The sequence below is a fragment of the Leptonotus elevatus genome, chromosome 5 (genome assembly GCF_054856555.1).
Source record: "Leptonotus elevatus isolate MCC_2025b chromosome 5, RoL_Lele_1.0, whole genome shotgun sequence".
Classification (NCBI taxonomy): Eukaryota; Metazoa; Chordata; class Actinopteri; order Syngnathiformes; family Syngnathidae; genus Leptonotus; species Leptonotus elevatus.
Genome location: NC_141243.1, coordinates 67,547 through 87,309, shown reverse-complemented (window position 1 = coordinate 87,309; position 19,763 = coordinate 67,547). Strand labels below are relative to the sequence as shown.

Below are 19,763 nucleotides of genomic sequence, written 5' to 3'. Positions count from 1 at the left end.
CACACACACGCACGCACGCACACGTTTATTTTAAGGTTGATGCATGCGTGCGCACACGTTTATCAGCCTGAAGGTCATCAGGGTCGCGCGTTATCTGTTCCCATTCCAGTTGTTGTCCATATTTGGTCGCGGCGCTCGGCCCAGCAGCGACTATAAGAACACAGTCCGTCCGTCGGCCGCCACTTGCCAACATGGCCCCCAAGAAAGTGGAAGCCAAGAAGCCCGCCGAGGCCAAGAAGGTCGCCGAGGTCAAGAAGGACGAGAGCGCCGCCGCGCCGCCGCCGCCGCCCAAAGCCCCGGAAGCCGAGGCCAAAGCGTGCGAGGTGGACCTCACGAGCGCGGTGGTGGAGTTCAGCGCCGAGCAGGTGGACGAATTCCGCGACGCCTTCACGCTGTTCGACGAGACGGCGGCGGGCGAGATGAAGATCACGTACGCGCAATGCGGCGACGTGATGCGAGCGCTGGGCCACAACCCGACCAACGACGACGTCCTGAAGCTGCTGGGCCGGCCCAAGGCCGAGGAGATGCACGCCAAGCTGCTGGACTTTGACGCCTTCCTGCCCATGCTGCAGCACGTGGCTCGCGCCAAGGACCACGGACACTTTGAGGACTTCGTGGAGGGGCTGCGGGTCTTCGACAAGGAGGGCAACGGAACCGTCATGGGGGCCGAGCTGCGCCACGTCCTGGCCACCCTCGGAGAGAAGTTGACGGAAGACGAGGTGGACCGGCTCATGGCCGGCCAGGAGGACGGCAACGGGCACATCAACTACACTGACTTCGTCAAACACATCATGGCGGGATGAAGACGGCCGTCCGCTTCTCGGTAAGCGGCGCGCTGACCGGCCGTCGTCTTTTCTCCGGCAAATGTCGTGAATGAATGTCGTGCTGAAAGAACGAGACGTGTGAAAACTCAAATAAAGACAACATTCTCTTTGGTCTGGTGCTTTTATTTGCTTTTCTTGCTTTGCGCTGTGCAGACAGCTGACGTGTGACGCTGATCATGTGACAGCTGACGTGTGACGCTGATCATGTGACAGCTGACGTGTGACAGCTGACGTGTGACAGCTGACGTGTGACGCTGATCATGTGACAGCTGACGTGTGACAGCTGACGTGTGACGCTGATCATGTGACAGCTGATCATGTGACGCTGACGTGTGACGCTGACGTCCCCATCATCAATCAAAGCAAACTTCTTTGGCCAATCACGGCCTCCCCAGCAGTCACAAGACCTTTCCCCAATCGGAGCCCTTTTGCTCATTCGCCGATGGATGCAAGTCACAAATGGGATCAGCCGACAACATCACACGATCGCAACCTTTCCCGTCGGGTTCCGATCGAACGCTTCGGCGGAAGTCGCTCGGCCGAGATCCTGATTGGCCAGCCGGGCGTAGAGGCGGGACCTGAGGAATCGCGGGTAGCTGTCGGCCTCCATCAGGTCGAAGATCTGATCTTGCGCCAGCTGAAAGGAGGCGGTCTCCACGCCCAGACGCGGGCGGCGCCGGGTCAACTCCCGGACCTCTGAATCCACGTTGACCTGGAGGACGGTTTCGCAGCGTCACATGACCGACCGGGAGGCGTCGTCAAGCGTCGTACCTGTCGGGACGCGCCGCGCGACGCGAACTCCTTGTCGATTTTGTCGGCCGTCTTGCCGAGGGGGCGTGTCTGCTTGAACTTCTCTACAGCCAACCAGAAGTCCAGATTGTCCTCGCTGTACTCCGACCTCAGGAAGTGGCGGAATACGGCGAGGCCATCTGACCAATGAGAAGAAAGACGGAACAACGTCGAGCGACCCCTCCCTTCCCTCGTCAGCTGACCGAGACTTACATCGATTGGCCAAGAGCGCCTCGAGACCCTCGGCCCACTTCGTCACCTCCCTTGCAGAAGGCCTGGAAGAGCAAAAGACGCATTCCACCAGAGCAAAAGCACAGACAAGCACCGAGAACTTCCCCGGACCGCACCAGAACCACAAAGGACCACCTCAAACGAGTTCAGAAAATTCTCAGTCACGCCAAGAATTTCCCCAAACAACTGAGAAGCATCTGAAGTTGTCTGGAAGTTGGTCATTGCGCAACAATCAAACCGTCAGCCAGCGGAGGCATTTTGACCCGATCGCAAGGTGCTCCCTTTGCAGGCGGCGAGCGCACGTGCGCGTCTTGATTTCCGTGCACCTGCAAGCTTCCTTTTACGTGAGCGTGTTTTCTTTCGGCTCGCTGGAAGCAGTTCTTGAGTTTCGGCCTCTTTCGAAGTGCTAAAATCCCAAATGAAAGGAAAGCGCGCAGCTCGACCGCAATGGCCGACGTCAAACTTGCGCCAGGCACGAACACAGAGGCCAAACAATGTTCTCTTTGAAGAACCAACCTGGCGTTCCTCAGGGCTCGCTCCAAACTCTCACTTTGGACCGAGCGCTTGCGTCTGCGCAGGAACGGCAGACGACTGCGCACGTCTGAAGCGCTTCAACAAAAAAACACAATGCCAATTACTCGTGTGTGTGTGCGTGTGCGTGTGTGCGCGTGTGTGTGCGTGTGTACATACAAACTCTTGGTTTTCTTCTTGAAGTCATTTCCCATTTCGACATCCTAGAAAGCAAAAGCCATCGGACAACTTTACGACTGTGCGTGCGTCCTGAACTCATTTGCTCCCAAAGACGTATTTATACATTTTTGATGTGTTTTTTATTTTATGCTGGAGCTTTGATGCAGCCTCTGAAGCGAAGAGAATGCTTGAACGTTACAAAAAACGGCCAGGAGGTGGCAGCAGAGTATAAGAGATCAACCAGGGCCATGCTGGGAAAAAAGCTCTTTCCCTCACAGGTTTGTGAATGATGATGCAACTTAGCTATATTCTAATGCGAATTGCTGCAAAACGGAAACAGATCGAAATATACTTTTTTTTCGGATGAAAGAAGTGACTCGAATCTTTCTTTTGGTAGGTTGTCATGTTTTGATAGCAAAAGAACACAATATTCTGTGGGTCTTGCAGAACCAGTCAAAATCCAGCAAAACATCCGTGAGCGAAGGGAGTCGCTTCAGTCGAAATGGCTGCCAGTCAAGGAGTTAAGGTGCGGGTATGTCCAAAGTGCGTGCGTGTGCGCGCGCGCGTACCTCGGCCCCTCGCAGCAGCGCCAGCGTGTGCTTTAGGGTGACCCCTTCCGAGGTCAGGTGTTTCCTGAGGGTCTGAGTGGAGGGGGGGCATGAAGCTTGAAGGTCAGAGGTCAGGCGGTGGACGGTGCTGTCGGAGAGCGAACGGCCAATTTCGCTGGCGCGCGCTCGCAAGGATCCCGCGGACGCGCAACGCCGGACGCCTGCGGGCGAAAACATTTCAACTTTTTCAGCATCACTTCGGCAAGAAGAAAGTCAAGCGCAGCCGGCGTCCATCAGCAAGGACGGCGTGAAAAAGCTCCATCAGCGATATGAGCTTGAGGAAGCAGCGAGTCTGACCTTCCAATCTGGAGGCGGAGCTTAAGTCCTTAAGATGGCGTCTTCCCTCCTCCTCCTCCTCCTCCTCCTCTCTCTCCTTCCACGCGGGGGAGGGGAGTCGGGCCGAGGCGTACGCGCTCGTGTCCGGGGGGGCGCGGGGCGAGGCCGTGATCTGGGAGGGGGAGGAAAAGGGGTGGGTGAGAGGGGCGTGTCTTGTTTGGGTTCTGTGGGGGTTGCCTTTTGGGTGTTCTTGTTGTTTTTTGTCTTGTGTTCCTGCTTTCTTGCCTTGTCTCGTTAAGTCGGAGCACGTCCACCTGTGTGTGTGCGTCTTCCCTTCACTAGGTGTGTCTCGTGAGTGTTGGTGTATTTAGAACCCGTCCCCACCAAAGTCCTCCTCACAAGTGTCTTAGCGTTCAGGCCGTTTGTCCACACGATGGCGCCGTTTCGGAGCTTGAAACTGATGACTTTTGAAAGCGGGCTCCGGAGTGGACATATTTCAAAACGCGGTCCGTACGCGTCCGTCGGGACGCCGTGCGCGTCCGTCGGGACGCCGTGCGCGTCCGTCGGGACGCCGTGTGCGGGACACTCCTCCGGCGATGACGTCATGGCCGCAGCTCGATGACGACGCATTGTTGCAGATTGATGACGTTTGCGGCAATTCTCGCGCGAACCGTCAGTCTGTCAACAACAATGGCGGACAGCCGCGTGGTCGTCGTTTTGCTCCGCCTCCTTCGCTTGCTTCTGCTTTTGCAGCAAATTATTTTGCTTCTTTATTCCCGCGTTCAACAAGCGCTGTTGTACGTGAATCGGCCGCCATTGTCACTTCTCCCGCGTTTGTCTTTTTCATCTTGTTTTGATACCATGCGTGTTCTGTAGATTGCAATAGTTTGTCTTCCTCGCAAATTCTTCTTCTACGCTTTCCGTTAACTCGCTGTGGCTGCGCTACAGCGCCACTGCAGACTCGGCATGTACATTGCAGCCGTTAAACGTCTTCTTTTGGACACACGCAAGTCTTGAAATGCTTCCGTGTACGAGATTTGTTTGAGGACCGAAGCCGGTTTCGCTTTCGTCTGGACGCGGTCTTAGTCTGTCGTAGTCTACGTCCGTGCGTGTGCGTTGCCGACGTCATGTGCGGAAGTCTGCGTGTCGTCATCGTCACAGCGAACCGAGTCCTCCTGGTCACAGACATGAAGCCGTAGCCGGCCAAGTCAAGGCCGGCCAAGTCAAGGCAAATCAGGTCCTGTCCTGTCACGCTCGTTCCAGTCATGGCGACCGGTCCAGTCACGATTGTCTGCTTTCCCGCCACGTTTCATTAAAGTTGCTCATATTGCACTCGATTCCTGTCTCACTGCTTTGCTTCCCCGCATTTGTCTCCACCGTCCCTCAACCACTCTCACCCTCCCTGACAGGGTCACAGAGGGCGGAGGGTCGAGAGAGGAAGAGCCCCAACGCCGAGGGGGAGGCTGACGACTTCAGGCACAAGGTACAAGGATGGGGACAACACACACACACACACACACACACACACACACACACACACACACACACACACACACACACACACACACACACACACACACACACACACACACACACACACACACACACACACACACACACACACACACACACACAGGGACTACCTGCTGGGCGTGGCCTGTCTCCTCGGCGAGCAGCTGCCGTTGGATGTTGTCACGGAGACAGAGGCCGACTCGAACCTTCTGCTCCAGGCTGAAGGCCTCCAAAGTGAACAGGCACTGCCAGCAGCCGCCGCCGGTCTGCAGCAAGAGGAGGTGACGCGGCGCAGGCGCCACTGGAAGGCAAGCAAACAAGAAACGGCCTTCAGTGGCGTCTTGGCGTCTTGGCGGCGGGCGGCGGGCGCTCCCGACGGCGGCCTACCCTCTTGGAGCCGCAGCGTGCGCAGGAAGAGCGGACTCATGAGGACGTGACAGCGTCCGGCTTGGTCTTCTCTGCTGAGCAGCAGAACGTCGTCGTACATCAACACGCTCACCTTTCGGGGGACGCCATTGGACATTTCAAAGTGTGAGAGCATCTCAGTGGCAGAGCATACGTGAGAGAGCTTTACTGGAATGTGAGCGGGCGGGACTGGTTTGACAGCGGTCCCCTTTCGTCGGCTATAAAAGTGTCACATCTCATGGACCCGCAGGTTTTCCATCTTTCTGTCCTCCAACACGCATGATCATAAAGATCAGGATCGAGATCCAGGCTCCTGCAGATCTTGCCGACCAACTGACTGCAGGTGTGTTGGAGGATGGAACCATGGACAACCTGCAGGACCAGGATTGGGGACTTCTGTCTGCAAGCAAGAAACGGTTTTCACCTTGCAAGGCGGCTGCCGGGCCCGGTGGAGAAGCATCTCCTCCGACATCAGCAGCGTCCTGCCGGGGCTGCACAGGTCCACGGGCTGCCACCGGGTGACATCGGCACCACATCAACACAATAACAACAGGGTCAAAGGTCAAGGCTCTTGGGGCTGACCTCCGCGAAGATGGGGAAGATGAGCGTTTTGGGCGCTTGGCCGAAGCCGCCGGAGGGCCGATGCGATTGGATGATGGTGCAGTTCTGGTAGTCGCCATAGGTGGCGTAGCGGCGCAGCGTGGAGGAGAAGGCGGCGGGCGGCGGGATGAGCGCTTGCCCGGACGAATCCCCCGGGAGGTTCGGCCCGCGTCTGGGGTGGGTCTGGTACACGCGCCCTGTGTGTGCGTCGCGTCAAATCCTGTGAATGACGTGCACGTCCCCCAAAAGCAGCTTTTCTCCGTACGTACTCGTAAGCCCCTCCCCCGATGGGCTGCTATTATCAGCGTCAATAATAGAATGAATCCAGATTCATCAATCACGTGTAAATGCTTCTCAGATCAATGCGCTCTTTTTGCGATTCCTTGACTTTGCCTTGAAATCTGTTTTGTGCTTGAAAGTGGACTCGTCAACTCATGAGCGCATCTGGCGAGACGTCAAATCCCAAAAATGTGGCGATTGTTTTCATCTTTTCAGAGGTTGAAGTTGATATGATGTCAATTTGAGTGACGAGTCATACGATCTTTTTTTGTAGCTGTTCTACTTTCAAGCTCCTCAATCGTGTATTTTTGCTGCCAGTATGTCAAGCAAATTGACGTACGTTTTTCTTTTTGCTTTTTTTAAAGGGCTAATCGTCGTAAGAGTGTGAAAATATTTCCTTTCGATTTGAGATCAGTTGTTTTTGAATAGTGTTATTTGGCAGCCCAAACACATATGAAGTCCCAGTGAATGTATCGGTCGGCCATATTGGATGGCCGAGCTACCACACGTACCTGTGGTCCTGCCGGCGTCCTCGAATCTGGGCTGGACCAGCTAAAGAGAAGACGTACACGCGTCAAGTCATCCTTTTCGTCTTGCAGCGTTGCGTCGCATCGCGACGGACAAACGGACTTTCGGCCAAAAAAGCGCTTTCGTACCGGACGGATGCATCGGCAAATTCGCTAACACTAATCTGAGCAGCGCCGACCGCCAAAACGTAAGACGAGAAGCGAGCGGAGACTCACCTGCTCTGGTGCTGTGACGGGGGACAGGAGGATGTAGTTGTCCCCATTTGATGATGTCACACACGTGCCCGTCAGCGTGGAAGCGCAAGATGCTCCTCCTCCTCCTCCTCCTCCTCCTCCTCCTCCTTCTTCCTTGCGATCCCCCCAGAGAGACCCCAGAACCTCCAGACTGGAGGCCACCACAGACCCCCCATCGCGTCTGCGGCGGCCATGTTTAGTGCGAGCAGGCTGGTGCAACAGCCTGGTGGTCTACGGAGAGCGACATGGAAAGCTCACAAAAACGAATCAGGACTCCGCGGTCTTGAAAAGGACAAGAAACGCCATCCAAAACATGGAGAGAATACAAAAGGCACCTTTGTGGCTGCTGGCGGGCGCCGCGAAGTCTCACAGCACGTCCTGACCTCAGGCGAACCTCGCCACACCACCACGATGATATGCCTGGGACAACTCCTGACACGCACACGCACACACACACGCACACGCACACGCACACACGTTGTTGTGGCGCAGTGGGCGGTTGCGGCGTGGAAGCGAGAAGTCACCTGATGGCGTGAGCCAGCTCGCCGCACGTCCACATCTCCACAGGAAGTCCATTGAGCTGCAAAACAGCGTCGCCTTGGCGGAGGCCCGAGCGATGAGCGGGACCGCCTACGGCCGGGGACAGCCAATGAGAAAGCGGCACGCGTTCAAAAGGAACAAGCAAAAGTGGCAGCAAGGAAGAAAGCCAGAAAGCTCCATTTTGCCGATTCTATTTTCCAACGAAGGTCACCGGAGAAGCTCGTTGGAGTTCGCGAGGTTCTGTCGGCCAACTCACCAGCGTCGACGGACCGAACTCGCACCGGACTGTCGCAGCAGATGGTGAATCCAAAGCCGTCCTGTCCTCGGACGACGCTGACCTACGGACGCAGAGCACAAGGTCGCCATCCGCGTCACGGTCGTTCGCTCGCATCGGTATTTTTGCGACGGTCGTGAACTTCCTGCCCGTGAACGTCACCGCCACGGCGGGGATCGTCAGTTTCGTTACGAATCGCCATCATTGAGTGGAAACTGCGACGGTGGCGTTCAGTCCTCTTCGTGCCGTCATGTGGCGAATTTGAACACGTCCTTAGAAAACGCGCGCAACACCGCAGAGGAAGGCGGCGTTGGAGAACGTTGCTGCTCGGGTCAATGCGGACATTTAAAGGTCGTCCTTTGCAATCGGAGGAAACCTGTCGAATGGTAGCTCATGAATTCATTTCATTAGAAGCGCACGTGACTTGACTTGGAAAAAAACAGCGCACGACGACGGCTGCTAATGTGAATTGCAAATGTGAGTTGTGTGTGTAGATGATAGACTGAGATGTGAAACGTTCAAAAAGATCACTGTCCGGAAATGCATAACAAATAACGAATATTTAATTCCCTGCGCAATAATCGATAGGTCAAAAGGTCATGCCATGCTTGTGACAAAAGTGGACTTGATTTACGCGAAAAGTCGCCGCAGCGGACTTTATGAATGAGGAAATGAAATGTGGTGTGTGGCCGAAAGGAGGCGGTGGAGGTTCAATGTGAAAAAGCTGCAACCGACCCGGTTCGAGTGATATTTCGCATGTGGCACGTCACTGAAAAAAGGGTTGAGAACCACTGGCCTATGTTATGTGTGGACGTTTGTGCGTCAAGTCGTCGCCGCGGACAAAATCGTCCTCGCCACGTCCTGTCTCCAGTCATGGCGACCAGTCCGGTCAAGTCAAGGTTGTCTGCTCGCCGTTTTCCCTATGGTTGATCAAAGCACTCGATTCCCGCGTCGCCGTCCGTTTGCCTGCATTGGGGTCCGCCATCCCTCACGTTGCCTCATGACAGTGGGCCCAAATGTGTGTGCGTGTGCGCGGACCTTTTGTCACCTTTACGAGAAGTCAGCGAGAAGATCTCAAGCCAACAGTTGTTGTTTGCGTTCCCGTGACTACGGCAAGCGTGTGACGGACTCAAGCCGGCGCCAGCCTGACACCCAAAATGAAAACTCCCGTGGTCGTCCCGGCGTGCGACCTTTTGCCCGCCGAGCGCATTCTTTGCGCTGTTTGCGTTGTTCCGCAGAGACGACCTTCGCCGTGAACTCGGACAAGCGGCGCTTTTCCACTCAGGCCCAGCGTGGGAATTTGCCAGAAGGACTCCTGAGCCAGCCGAGCTTGCCTTTGCAAACATTTGCTCACAAGAAGCAAAAGCAGACCCCGAATCCACGACATCGTCTTTTCTCGCCTTCCAAATCTTTCAAGAATCACGCAAGAGCAAGAAACATTTGGCCGAGCGCGACAAACACTCCAGTGATGGAAAAAACACAATCATACGCTTTTTATGGCAGTCAATTTTTTATAAAGCTGTCGCTCGCTCACTCTCGCACTTAGTAAGCGAGGAACATGAAAGATTGAACAAGTCCATAAAAGAGGGACGGACGGCGACAAACGGACGGATGGACGGCCCAGCAGTACCAACCTGAGGCAGATTCTGTCCGATGCACAAGTGACACAGGCGGGAGATGGCGTGCATGATGTCCTCACCCAGACCAGACCGACCCAGACCGACCCAGACCGAGCCAGACCGACCCAGACCAACCCTCGACCTCCTTCACCCGACTACGTCCACGTCTAAACCTGGTCCAGACACCACAAGCGTCTGGAATCCATTCAGAATGACTCGCAACTTCCAGGTCCAACAAAGTGGACTGTGCGTGCGTGCGTGTGTTTGTGGACAGGAGAAGAATGGCAGGAAGCGCACAGTCACACACAAACACCGCGTGTGTCCCTTGGATAATGCGCACACACGTTTCCTGAATGTTGGACTTTCCCACAATAACACGTGAAGGCATCGGCGCATTTGACTGCGGCCCGACATTTCCCATCAGGCCCTTGACAAGACCGCCGTCAGTCCCACAAGTCGGAAGGCAGAGTTCACACTCACTGTCAGTTGACTTGTGCCGTCCCGCTCGCCGTCCCGCTCGCCGTCCCGCTCGCCGTCCCGCTCGCCGTCCAGGCCGGCTCTTTTGGTCTCTGCCGGGCCTGGCAGTCGGCGCGTCGCAGCCGGCGAGTCGCTAAAGCGTTTCGCCTCCGGAAGAACGGCGGCCGAGTCGGAGGCGGCGGCGGCGCCGAGTTCTGCCGTCAGCAAATAAGCGGCGTCGCCATCATGCCAATCGTCGCAATCACGACAACGATCCTCGCCGTCGGCGTTGCGCCACGACCAGATTGCGTGCTTCCAGAACATGGCCGCCGCCGCCGCTGCGTTTTTCTGGTGAAAATTCAACGCAATTGTTGATTGACAGCCGACGTTGCGAGAAATGAGACGAGCCCCTCACCAGTCCTTCTTCTTCTTCTGCTCGCCGCCGACGGCTTTCACGTCTTGTCATGATGGGATGGCACGAGTGGGAGGCGCTTTGACTCGTGTGTGTGTAAACAGGACAGAGGTGTGCTGAGGGTTCCCGAGCAGAACGCGGTCCCCATGGCGACCGTGGGGTCCCTTTGGAGCGCCGAGCACTTCAAATCTATTTCTATCGCTGCACTTTACGTGACACACACACACACACACACACACACACACACACACACACACACACACACACACACACACACACACACACACACACACACACACACACACACACACACACACACACACACTCCTACACGCACGCACACACTTGCCTTGTGTATTATAAGGACATTTTTTTCCAAACCCGTTTAACACATGGTGGGGTGTGTGCATGTATATATATATATGTATATATATATCCCAAATTTTGGGGGTGCTATTGTTCACTTTGGGAGGGGTGAAGCAACCCCACAAATGGGCTAAATATGCATCTGCTAATGAGCACGATGGCGCCACGTAACCCCGACCGATCAATAACATTATTGCTCATCAATGCTAATCGGATTTCCTGTCGGCGTGTCTCGTCCACTTTTGGGGGTGCTGGAGCTCCACTAATATAAATCCAAGCACAGCCACAATTGAAAAGACCTCAAAGCTTTATTGATACCCGTGCTGACCAAAGCCCCCCCCCCCCCCCCCCCCCCACACCAAATAGTTCCAACTGTTAGCACCCCTGAACTTCTGATCCTTGAATGGCCCCTGGGATTGCCTGTTGATTATAATGATTATGATTGCTTTGGAATTCTTGACAACTCTGTTTGGGATTGATAAAGATGGTGATTAGCACAAAGTGAAAAAGTGCGTGTGCGTGCGTGCGTGCGTGCGTGCGCGCGAGAGACATGTAAGTGTGCCGGCTGACACATTGCTCTTGTTAATCTGCGGCGCTCAAGTCAATCTGCACAGATTGAGAGCTAATCTGATGGATTTGAGAGCAGCACCTTCTTTCTCTCTCTCTCTCTCTGTGGACGTCCGTTGCCAAGACGACGTGACCCTTTTTCAGCGGAAGACGGGTCAGGTGGCTCGTCTTCGTCTGGGCTGATCGGCGAGGCCGACAAGACAAGTAAGTCGTCTCGTCAAATTGGAAAGAAGCAAAACGAGACCTTCAGGAATGGGATGAAATCCAATTGTACAATTTGCTTTCCTTCTCAAAGCTTTTTGGATTTGCATTCTTTTTGCCGGAATTTTGGCCGCTCCGCCGGCAATTCACAAGCGGTCTCGTCTTTCAGGATGATGCTGAACGAGAGCTGGACGGTGATGAACAACAGCAGCTCGGAGCTGGACGGCAAACCGGCAAACAAGCGCAAGGTACGTGATGCGCGAGGCCGCTTAGCGTCAGCGGAGCGATTTGCCGTCGGCGAGCGCGGGTGCGAACGGAACGCTCAGAATTGGCCAAAGGAAGAAAGAAAGGATCTCAGCGCATTATCGGCACAATCCCTCCAGATGATGCGTGTGGAGTTCACGTCCGAAGCTTCGCGTTACGACCGGTCTCAAGACTCGGATCGGGATGGGTCGCCGGGTCAAGACGACGAGTCGGCGACTGACACCCGATTGCATGAAAGTCAAGCAGCGGAAGAAATCGGAAATCCCAAAAAACCTTCATGTCATTGTGGCGCCATCAAATTGAACAGCAGCTCCAAACCTCAAAGACGCGTTTTCATTTCCAATCAAAGCTTCCACAAATGTTGTCCAACGCGGAGGTGACAAACGAAGAAGAAGCAAAGAATCACATCGAAAAGAGTTGGAATGACACGTGTCAAAAGCAGCTAAAAAACAAGTACATTGGAATTCGTGTGCGTAACCCTCCGTCAAGTCGCTAAACATAATAATCATAATAAATAGATTAAAAAGAGAGCACATAAGGCTCAGGGTTAGACTTGATTTGTGTTAATCTGCAGTCAAGGCGCTTTGTAATCTTGAGCAGCTGTCGCGTTAATGCCTGCAGACGAAGACGAAGACGAAGACGAGCGAGCACAGGTGGACGCCGCAAGCAATTTTGAGCGCCCGTCAACCTACAACAGTCGGGACAGCCGTCCGTCACGGTCAAGGTAGCAATCGGGCAGCGAGCGCATTGTCATCGGCGATCCGTCATTCCTCAGCCAAGTTGCCGTCCGTCAATGCTTCTGTCATTCGTCGGCAAAATGGACATTCCGGCAATCCGTTGGTACTCACCCGGTTATTGTCGATCACGTTGGGCCAACCGAAACCCACTTCCAGGAACGCTTGTTCCGATCATTTTTCTAAGCTTCCCGTCAATCGTTAAGCATTGACGGATGGACCTCAATATTGGCGGAATGCCCGCAAACATTCAAAGGCAAAATCAGTTGGACGCCGCAAGAGACGGAAGTTTTCTTAACAAGGCTGTCAAGTTGAAACAATTTGCCGCAAACCACGTGGGAGCCAAATTGATCAGGTGACAAATCCGGCTGTCGCCAGCTGCCAATCAAACGCCAATGAGCCAAGCGCGGCCCGGGAAAAATGGAGGCCGCTTTTGTCTGGCTCAATACGAAGCCTCGCCCAAAGGCTTCGTCGCCATGAGGCACTCCGAAGCAGCCACGCCCGCAGGCATCGCTGGGCAACGGGGGAGGGGCAAGCCGTGCCAAGAACGGGTGGCACATCGGGCGCCGAGAAACGAAGAGAAGCCAAGTCCACGTCGCCGCTGATTGCCAAGGTGTGTGTGTGCTCAGAAATGCTGCAGCTTCCTCTTGTGGGCGGTGCCGCTGGTGCTCGTGGTCGCGGTCGTCACGGCGATGGTCACCATCCTCTACGCCAGCCTCTACCCTCTGCCCTTCGCCATCAGGTGCACAAACACAACCTTCATCAAGTTCATGCTTTCGTTTCAGGCAGTTCAGCTGCTGAATTGCTTTTCTGCCAATCGACACGCGGGGGGGCGTGGCCGGACATTTTTCATTGGGGTGGCCATCAGTTCGTACCTGAACTGTCTAAATAAGTGCTTCTTAACCATGCAGCCATACCGTTCGCACGCCGACCTTGGGCTGCATAAAATGTTGTGAATTCAACGCATTGAGTTGTTGCGATTGTCAATGAGTTGCAAAAGAGCCGCTTGGCGGCAGGAAGGCAAAGAAGTAGAAAAGGAGACACAACAGAGACATTGGCGATCCAGTATTAAAAAACAAAAAATGACTCAAATTTCTTCTTTTTGTGTCTAACTTTACACACGTTTTTGTTCAAAAGACTGAACATTAAACATGCAAATAAATAACAAAAAGGAGTAAATTAGCGCTGTGCCTTTTCATGGACTCGCATAGCACGAACATCGGCTGACATTCACATCGGCAACATGACAAGCGTGTCTACAAACACACCCGCAGATGCGACACAGTTGTTTGTTGGTTTGATAAAAATAAATAAATATATATATATATGTATATGTTGAAGCTGAGCCCACCTACCCGACGCCGTGATGTCATTTCCAGTGGACGGCAAGTGGCGAGGCAACATGACACGGATCAAAATGGCTGTTGAATTCCGATTCCGAAAATCGTCGACATCACAACGCCGTGTTGAGACAAAAAACAAAATGTCGGACTTGACGTTGTCGCCATGTACTGTTTTGACTAGCCGCCATTTCCAGCCCTTCCAAATTCCCTTCAAAGTTGGTTATAACGTTTTGCTGCAGAGATGGCAAATCCAGGTCCAGAAAGTCCAAACCCTGCCAGGGTTTGCCGTCGGCCGCAGGTTCTTGTACTCAACTGGCAGGTAAACAAAGTCATTAGGAGAAGCACGTGCGGCCAAAGCCAAACTCTGGCAGGGTTTGGACTTTCTGGACCTGGTTTTCTGTGCCTGGCGGTTGCCTGGCGGTTGCCTGGCGACCCGTGGAGGACATTCTCGGCCAAAGTCAGCTGGGACCGAGTCCAGCTCACCCTCATGAGGACGAAACAAAGGCAAAGACATTTGCATCCTGACAATTCACATTTCCTTCATCAATAAGTTGAAGTGATTCCCGTTTGTATTGCCAGCATTGACCACAGAAGGACCAAACGTCCTCTTTTGGGAGGACAGACCACTTTTTTACATACGGTCGGTCTGTGCATCTGTTAAAAAAAAAAAGAATTCCTGAAAGTGTTGTTGTTTTCGTTGCACGACTAATAGCAGGTTGAGTGCAGCATGTTACCGCGACTGCCATGCCACAATCTCCGGGCCGAGCTTTTGGGTTTTGTCCTCTTTTTGGGTTCAATTGGTGCCGTGATTGAGAAGCTTTGGGTCGCCCGCCTCATCCCCAATGCTGGCAATAGCAAGCAGCAGAAGACGGCGCGTTCGCAACCCGAGCGTCCACCGTAAATCCTTTTTCACTTCCCGCGTGTCAATGCGCTCACAGAGACCAAGCGGCGTCCTCGTCTGCCGTCATCTCCGCCAACCCCAAAGATTCCAGCGCCCTGGTGACGGTGTCGCGGGCGGGCGACGGCGAACCCATCAGCATCTTCCTGGACCCCAACTGTCCCGACCCCGCCCGCCACGTTGAGCGCTGGGAGGCGCTGCACACGTCGCTCCTGCGGGCGCTGAGCACGCGCGGCGCCGAGGACTGGCAGGAGGCGGGACGCGTCCACGCGCTGACCGAGGAGCTCAAGGCGGCTGGCGAACACGCGCGCGACCTCAGGCGGGAAGCGCAGGCCCTGAAGAGCGGCCAAGGGGTTCTGGAGCAGAGGCTGGAACGGCTGCAGAACCAGCAGAACCGCATGGCTCAGGTGAGGAAGTGCCGGTTTTTGAATGCAAACAAAGTCCAGCAAAAACCGTCCCCGTCTTGCTTTGGCCGTCGGTTCCGGTTCACGGCAGATACAAAATCCGATTTGGAGAGCGCAGACGATAGTAAAGCAGTAAATACAAATATGATCATGACGTGCTCGCGTGGGAAATGTTTGGCATGTTTTGTGCAGGCGCTGTCGGACGAGCACGCCGGCGTCCTCGAGCTCAGGTCGGCTTTGACGGATTCTCTGTCCAACCTGCAGAGGGAGACGCAGAGTCTGAGCAGACTTGACGGGGACAAAAACAAAGGTGTGCCGCCGTCCGCCTCTCGTTGGAAGCGCCTTTGCGTTCTTTCATGCGCCTTGCCGCCATTGTTTCCTTCAGCGGCCACGCCCAGAGACTGCAGTGACGTGATGGCGGCGGGAAACTCCCGAGACGGAGTCTACTCCATCTTTCCCGTCCACCAGCCCGACGGCTTCATGGTTTACTGCGACTTGAGCACGGACGCGGGAGGCTGGACCGTACGTGCTCGTGGGAAAAACAAACAAACAAAACACACAATCGACTTTTGATTGTTTTCACTCAAGATGTTTGCCAAGGTAGCAAATGTTACATTTGTCAACAAAATCAACCAAGTCGCCGCCCCTTCCCACTTGGCTTACTGGTTCAGCAGCACCAGCGAGGGCGCACCTTGGCTTCGAAGCGTGTATTGACACACTGACCTGCTTTCGCCGCGACGGTCCCCGTTTCCAGCCCGCCGTCCCGAGTCCTGGCGGGTTCCGCCAGCCCCGCAATTAGGCAGGTCCCGTCCCCGCGTCCCGCTTTTGCCATTAGTGCAGGCAGCAAGCCAACTGCTTGTGTCAAGGGCCGCAGCCCGGAGCCTCGGGGAAGCGGCCGGCGGTCGGTCGGTCGGTCGGTCGGCGGTCGGTCGGCGGTCGGTCGGTCGGTCGGTGATACAGCGGCGGCGCAGTGTGCCAGCGGTTCCCTCCGCCTCACTCGCCGCCGCTGCCTTGGTTTGGCCTCACTTTGGCCTCACTTTGGCCTCACTTTGGCCCATTTCCACTCAACCCGGTCCAGGCCTCGGAACCCCGTAACACCCACAGCCGTCGGGTGTGCCACTCCCCCCGCGCAGCTGAGCCCTGTGTTGTTGTACGCCAGCTAAGTGGGCCGTGTAGAAACAGAAGCGCTATGAAGTACGTGAGTTGAAACTGTTGCGAGCGGAAAGAAGCGGTGTTGTTGAACGGCTGCGCTTAAATAATCCCGATGTTCACAAACCACGGTTGATCGTAAAACCGGTTAATAGTTGACTTGATTCGTGCTGTTGACCCGTTAGCATTTAGCATTAGCTAAAGAAATCACACAAGCAGCCGTCATCACCAGATTCAATTTGTTCGAAATAGAATCGACCACGAAATCGGGGAGTCCCGGTTTTAATATTCTGGTCAGCACGTTTATAAGCATCTCCTCTTTGTGTCTTGCTCCGCCTTGCCTGGCACGATGACCCACGCGGAGAACGGCTGCCGCCATTGTGCATCATTCCTTAGCGGCAATTGCGCGTTCTTGGATGGCGCCACATCGTTTGGACGCTCGCGCATGCAACATTGGCAAACAACAAACAACGTTGGTGACACGTCTGACCGGCAAACGCTTCCGGCTGTTGGCAAGAAAACTGTTTGCAACCCTGCCCAGAGGCCACTTCGGCTACCGCTCAGTGAGATACGAGCGCCAGGGTTAGAGTTGCAGGGGCCGCTTTCACCGTGAGCTCGTTAGCCGGTCACCTCAGTACATGTCGTTGCTAATGAGCTAATCATGCTAATTAGCTTAGTGGGCAAACAGCACACTTCAAGCTGTCAGGCTGACATGTGTGTGTGCGTGTGTGTGTGTGTGTGTGTGTGTGTGCGTGCGTGCGTGCGTGCGTGCGTGCGTGCGTGCGTGCGTGCGTGCGTGCGTGCGAGCAGGTGATCCAGAGAAGACAGGACGGCTCTGTAAATTTCTTCCGAGGTTGGGATGCGTACCGAGACGGCTTTGGAGCGACGACGGGGGAGCACTGGCTCGGTCAGAAATGCACATTTAACACGCACACACACAAACAATGAGCTACCCTCGATGGTCGCATTTTAATATTTGAGACTTGAGCGCAAGTAAATCAAGTCAAGTCAATTGAACACCCACAGAGTTACTTGAAAAGACAGACTGCAAACAAAATGGGGCCTGGTTGAGGAGCGGTTCTTGCTAGTCATTGGGCACCTTGGGAGGGACCCGAACCCGGCACGGCGGCCGGCGACTTGCAGCGATTGATCTTTATTGCCGGGGCTGGTTCTGGCTGGCCGTTCTGGGAACTCCCCAAATTCCTGATGGTCCACACACACCATTTTTGAAAGTATTCCATTTTTGACACTGAGATGGAGTTGAAACAACTCTGATGGCAGTTTGCCACAAAGACACTTCAGGCCAGTTGAGTTCCAGAAGAAGAAGAAGAAGGCGGGCCGTGTGTGTGCGTGATTGGCTCATGTGTGAAAAGAGGCGGGCTTTGGGGCCGTGGCACCGGTTGCGCGCGCACTGCTCGTGGTGCGCAATACTGCAAATGTTGGTATCGGTCCGATACCAGGTAAAGACAGGGCCAGTATCGCCAATACCGGAAATGATGGTATACAATTATTAATTTTTTAATTCAGGTATCATCAAATTGCTTATTCACAATAAATGTTCAACCTTGAACTGTTTTTCTGTTGTTTCCTTTTTAAACAAAGGACAACATTAAGACAAGTTATTGCTAACTGGAAACTACTTGATCAGGCCTGCAGAGGATCTACGCTCTGACGCGGTCGGGCGGCTACGAGCTGCGGATCGACATGGCCGACTTTGACAACGCCACGGCCTTCGCTCACTACGGCGAATTCTCCGTGGGCCGAGACTCCGTCAACCCCGAGGAGGACGGATACCCGCTGGCGGTGGAGCGCTACTCGGGAACTGCAGGTAGCGACTCCGAGCGCTTCAACTTTCTGACCTCATTTTAAGCGAACATCAACAAGATATCAAATTGGATTCTTTTGGGGCGAAGAATCAGCACCAAGTGGGAAACAATTGTCAAGTGCAACAAAACCCTTGCTAACCCTTTCACAAGGCACTGTACATGTCCAGCGAGGGTGAGCCGTTCTTGGAACTCAAGACGCATAAACAATACGCGGTCTGACGAGTCACTCATCTAAATTGCTACAAATCCAATTTGACATCTTTGTGTTTGCAAAATGTCGGCAAAACTCCCAACGGGCAGCGAGCCGCGTGCGGACCAACGTCTGTGTGCCCTCCAGGCGATTCCCTCCTGAAGCATTCCGGGATGCAGTTCACCACCAAAGACCGGGACCGGGACCAGTCTGAGAACAACTGCGCCGCCTACTACCAGGGCGCTTGGTGGTACCGCAACTGTCACACGTCCAACCTGAACGGCCAGTACCTGGGCGGGAACCACGCCTCGTACGCCGACGGCGTGGAGTGGTCCAGCTGGACCGGCTGGCAGTACTCGCTCCGATTCACCGAGATGAAGATTCGGCCCGCGGTCAACGCCAACTGACCGTTCGGCCTTCCCTGGTCCCGTCGGCTCCGACACGCGGCACGCTCGCACCAAGCGACCATCGGGCCCCGCTTGTCAAGATGCTCGGAGCAGTCAAAGTGCCGCTTCCGCCATCTTGGGGGCTTCAAGCGATTCATCCTTTTCTCACGTCGCTGCCAGCCTCTTTTTGGCTCACTCGAGAAGAAACTTGTTGTTGTGTTGAATGTCCAGCTTGTCATGAAAGACTTTTGGGGGGGGGGGGATTAAAACGGCCGCTTTAGTGTTCCTGCAGGTTGCTGTATTTATTCTTTTCCAAAATGTTTCATCTAAAAAAATCATCGATGAATGAAACAAAGCTTTCCTTTGTTCATTTGAATTACTTTTTTTTTTTTACAGTACGAATAAACGGACTGGCGAGTACCGAAAGCAGGTCGGTATCGGTATCGTCACCGAGCTGGTACCTGGCTTTATCATTTCAAGGTATCACTACTCACGACGGCGGCCTCTTGTGGCCATTTTACAAACAGGAACTCGAAATCAGAAATGAGAAGAATAGAAATGTTGCCATTCATTTTATGCAATTAGAAGAAAAAAATATGTATTCGAATATATAGGTCTTTCTTTAATAATCATCCCTTTTTTTTTGGGGGGGGGGGGGGGATTTATGTATCAAAAATACCTGATACAGATATTGCTCACTACTCAAGAGTTGAGTGCTCGTCCCGGAGCTGGTCTGAAAAAAAAAAGAAGGTATCGAACATCCCTCCAAATAAATTCGGTCATTCAGTTCATTTAGAGAATGACTGGTTATTAACAGAAATAGATTCGTCAAAGATTCACGTTTTTTTTTTTAAAGTGATCTATTTAAGAGATCTAAAATTACAATGCACTTGATTTAAAATCAATTGGGAACAATAGTGATGTTTTTTTGTTTTGTTTACTATGTGCAGTTCTAATAAAGATTGATGATTACGTATAATTTCTTTGCAATGGATTCAAAATAAGTGACTTCGTTTTTTCTCATAATTAATGTGTTAATATTTAGGGGTAATTTTTACAAATGGATAAATAAATGCATGTATGAAAAAAAACTTTCCATCCTTTCACATTGAGTGTAAACGAACAAACCTCCCTCGTGCGTCGCGGCGACTGTTGATGA

The 19,763-nt window shown here is 53.7% G+C and overlaps 2 protein-coding genes and 1 pseudogene across 6 annotated transcripts; 2 read left to right on the top strand and 1 right to left on the bottom strand.

Annotated features, from left to right (window-relative positions):
* The first annotated feature begins 191 nt into the window (after window positions 1-191).
* Window positions 192-902, top strand: LOC147173109 (myosin light polypeptide 6 pseudogene; annotated as a pseudogene).
* Window positions 903-969: 67 nt separating this feature from the next.
* Window positions 970-10,534, bottom strand: LOC147173108 (regulator of G protein signaling 3-like). 3 transcript variants are annotated; one of them, XM_086076302.1, is made up of 18 exons: window positions 10,280-10,534; window positions 9,889-10,212; window positions 7,772-7,853; window positions 7,500-7,605; window positions 7,311-7,407; window positions 6,958-7,206; window positions 6,727-6,766; window positions 5,918-6,132; window positions 5,760-5,843; window positions 5,318-5,429; window positions 5,062-5,231; window positions 3,440-3,590; window positions 3,104-3,303; window positions 2,535-2,578; window positions 2,361-2,453; window positions 1,827-1,888; window positions 1,596-1,753; window positions 970-1,536 (listed from the first exon to the last, which is right to left on the bottom strand). In XM_086076302.1, the coding sequence occupies exons 1-18, from the start codon at window positions 10,328-10,330 to the stop codon at window positions 1,303-1,305; spliced, it is 2,472 nt and encodes an 823-aa protein (XP_085932428.1). In that variant the 5' UTR covers window positions 10,331-10,534; the 3' UTR covers window positions 970-1,302. The 3 variants fall into 3 exon arrangements, with proteins under 3 accessions (XP_085932428.1, XP_085932427.1, XP_085932429.1); XM_086076301.1 differs by having other exon boundaries at window positions 1,596-1,888; XM_086076303.1 differs by lacking the exons at window positions 9,889-10,212; window positions 10,280-10,534 and adding an exon at window positions 9,424-9,841 and having other exon boundaries at window positions 1,596-1,888.
* Window positions 10,535-11,261: 727 nt separating this feature from the next.
* LOC147173107 (fibrinogen C domain-containing protein 1-like) lies at window positions 11,262-19,583 on the top strand. Of its 3 annotated transcripts, XM_086076814.1 has the most exons (9): window positions 11,262-11,413; window positions 11,580-11,658; window positions 13,038-13,150; window positions 14,690-15,056; window positions 15,246-15,363; window positions 15,439-15,575; window positions 17,013-17,109; window positions 17,851-18,030; window positions 18,366-19,583. In XM_086076814.1, exons 2-9 carry the CDS (start codon window positions 11,581-11,583, stop codon window positions 18,623-18,625), a joined length of 1,350 nt encoding a protein of 449 aa, XP_085932940.1. In that variant the 5' UTR covers window positions 11,262-11,413; window position 11,580; the 3' UTR covers window positions 18,626-19,583. The 3 variants fall into 3 exon arrangements, with proteins under 3 accessions (XP_085932940.1, XP_085932938.1, XP_085932939.1); XM_086076812.1 differs by having other exon boundaries at window positions 15,246-15,575; XM_086076813.1 differs by having other exon boundaries at window positions 11,349-11,479; window positions 15,246-15,575.
* Window positions 19,584-19,763: the final 180 nt, after the last annotated feature.

Excerpts from the sequence above, each read along its gene's own strand:
- LOC147173108 (XM_086076301.1), bottom strand. The coding sequence starts at position 10,330 with ATGACAAGACGTGAAAGCCGTCGGCGGCGAGCAGAAGAAGAAGAAGGA. Across the intron at positions 7,408-7,499 it reads GAGCTGGCTCACGCCATCAG|GAGTTGTCCCAGGCATATCA; the intron begins GTGACTTCTCGC and ends TGTGCGTGTCAG. Across the intron at positions 7,207-7,310 it reads GCCCGCCAGCAGCCACAAAG|ACCACCAGGCTGTTGCACCA; the intron begins GTGCCTTTTGTA and ends CGCTCTCCGTAG.
- LOC147173107 (XM_086076812.1), top strand. The coding sequence starts at position 11,581 with ATGATGCTGAACGAGAGCTGGACGGTGATGAACAACAGCAGCTCGGAG. Across the intron at positions 17,110-17,850 it reads GACGGGGGAGCACTGGCTCG|GCCTGCAGAGGATCTACGCT; the intron begins GTCAGAAATGCA and ends CTACTTGATCAG. Across the intron at positions 18,031-18,365 it reads GCGCTACTCGGGAACTGCAG|GCGATTCCCTCCTGAAGCAT; the intron begins GTAGCGACTCCG and ends TGTGCCCTCCAG.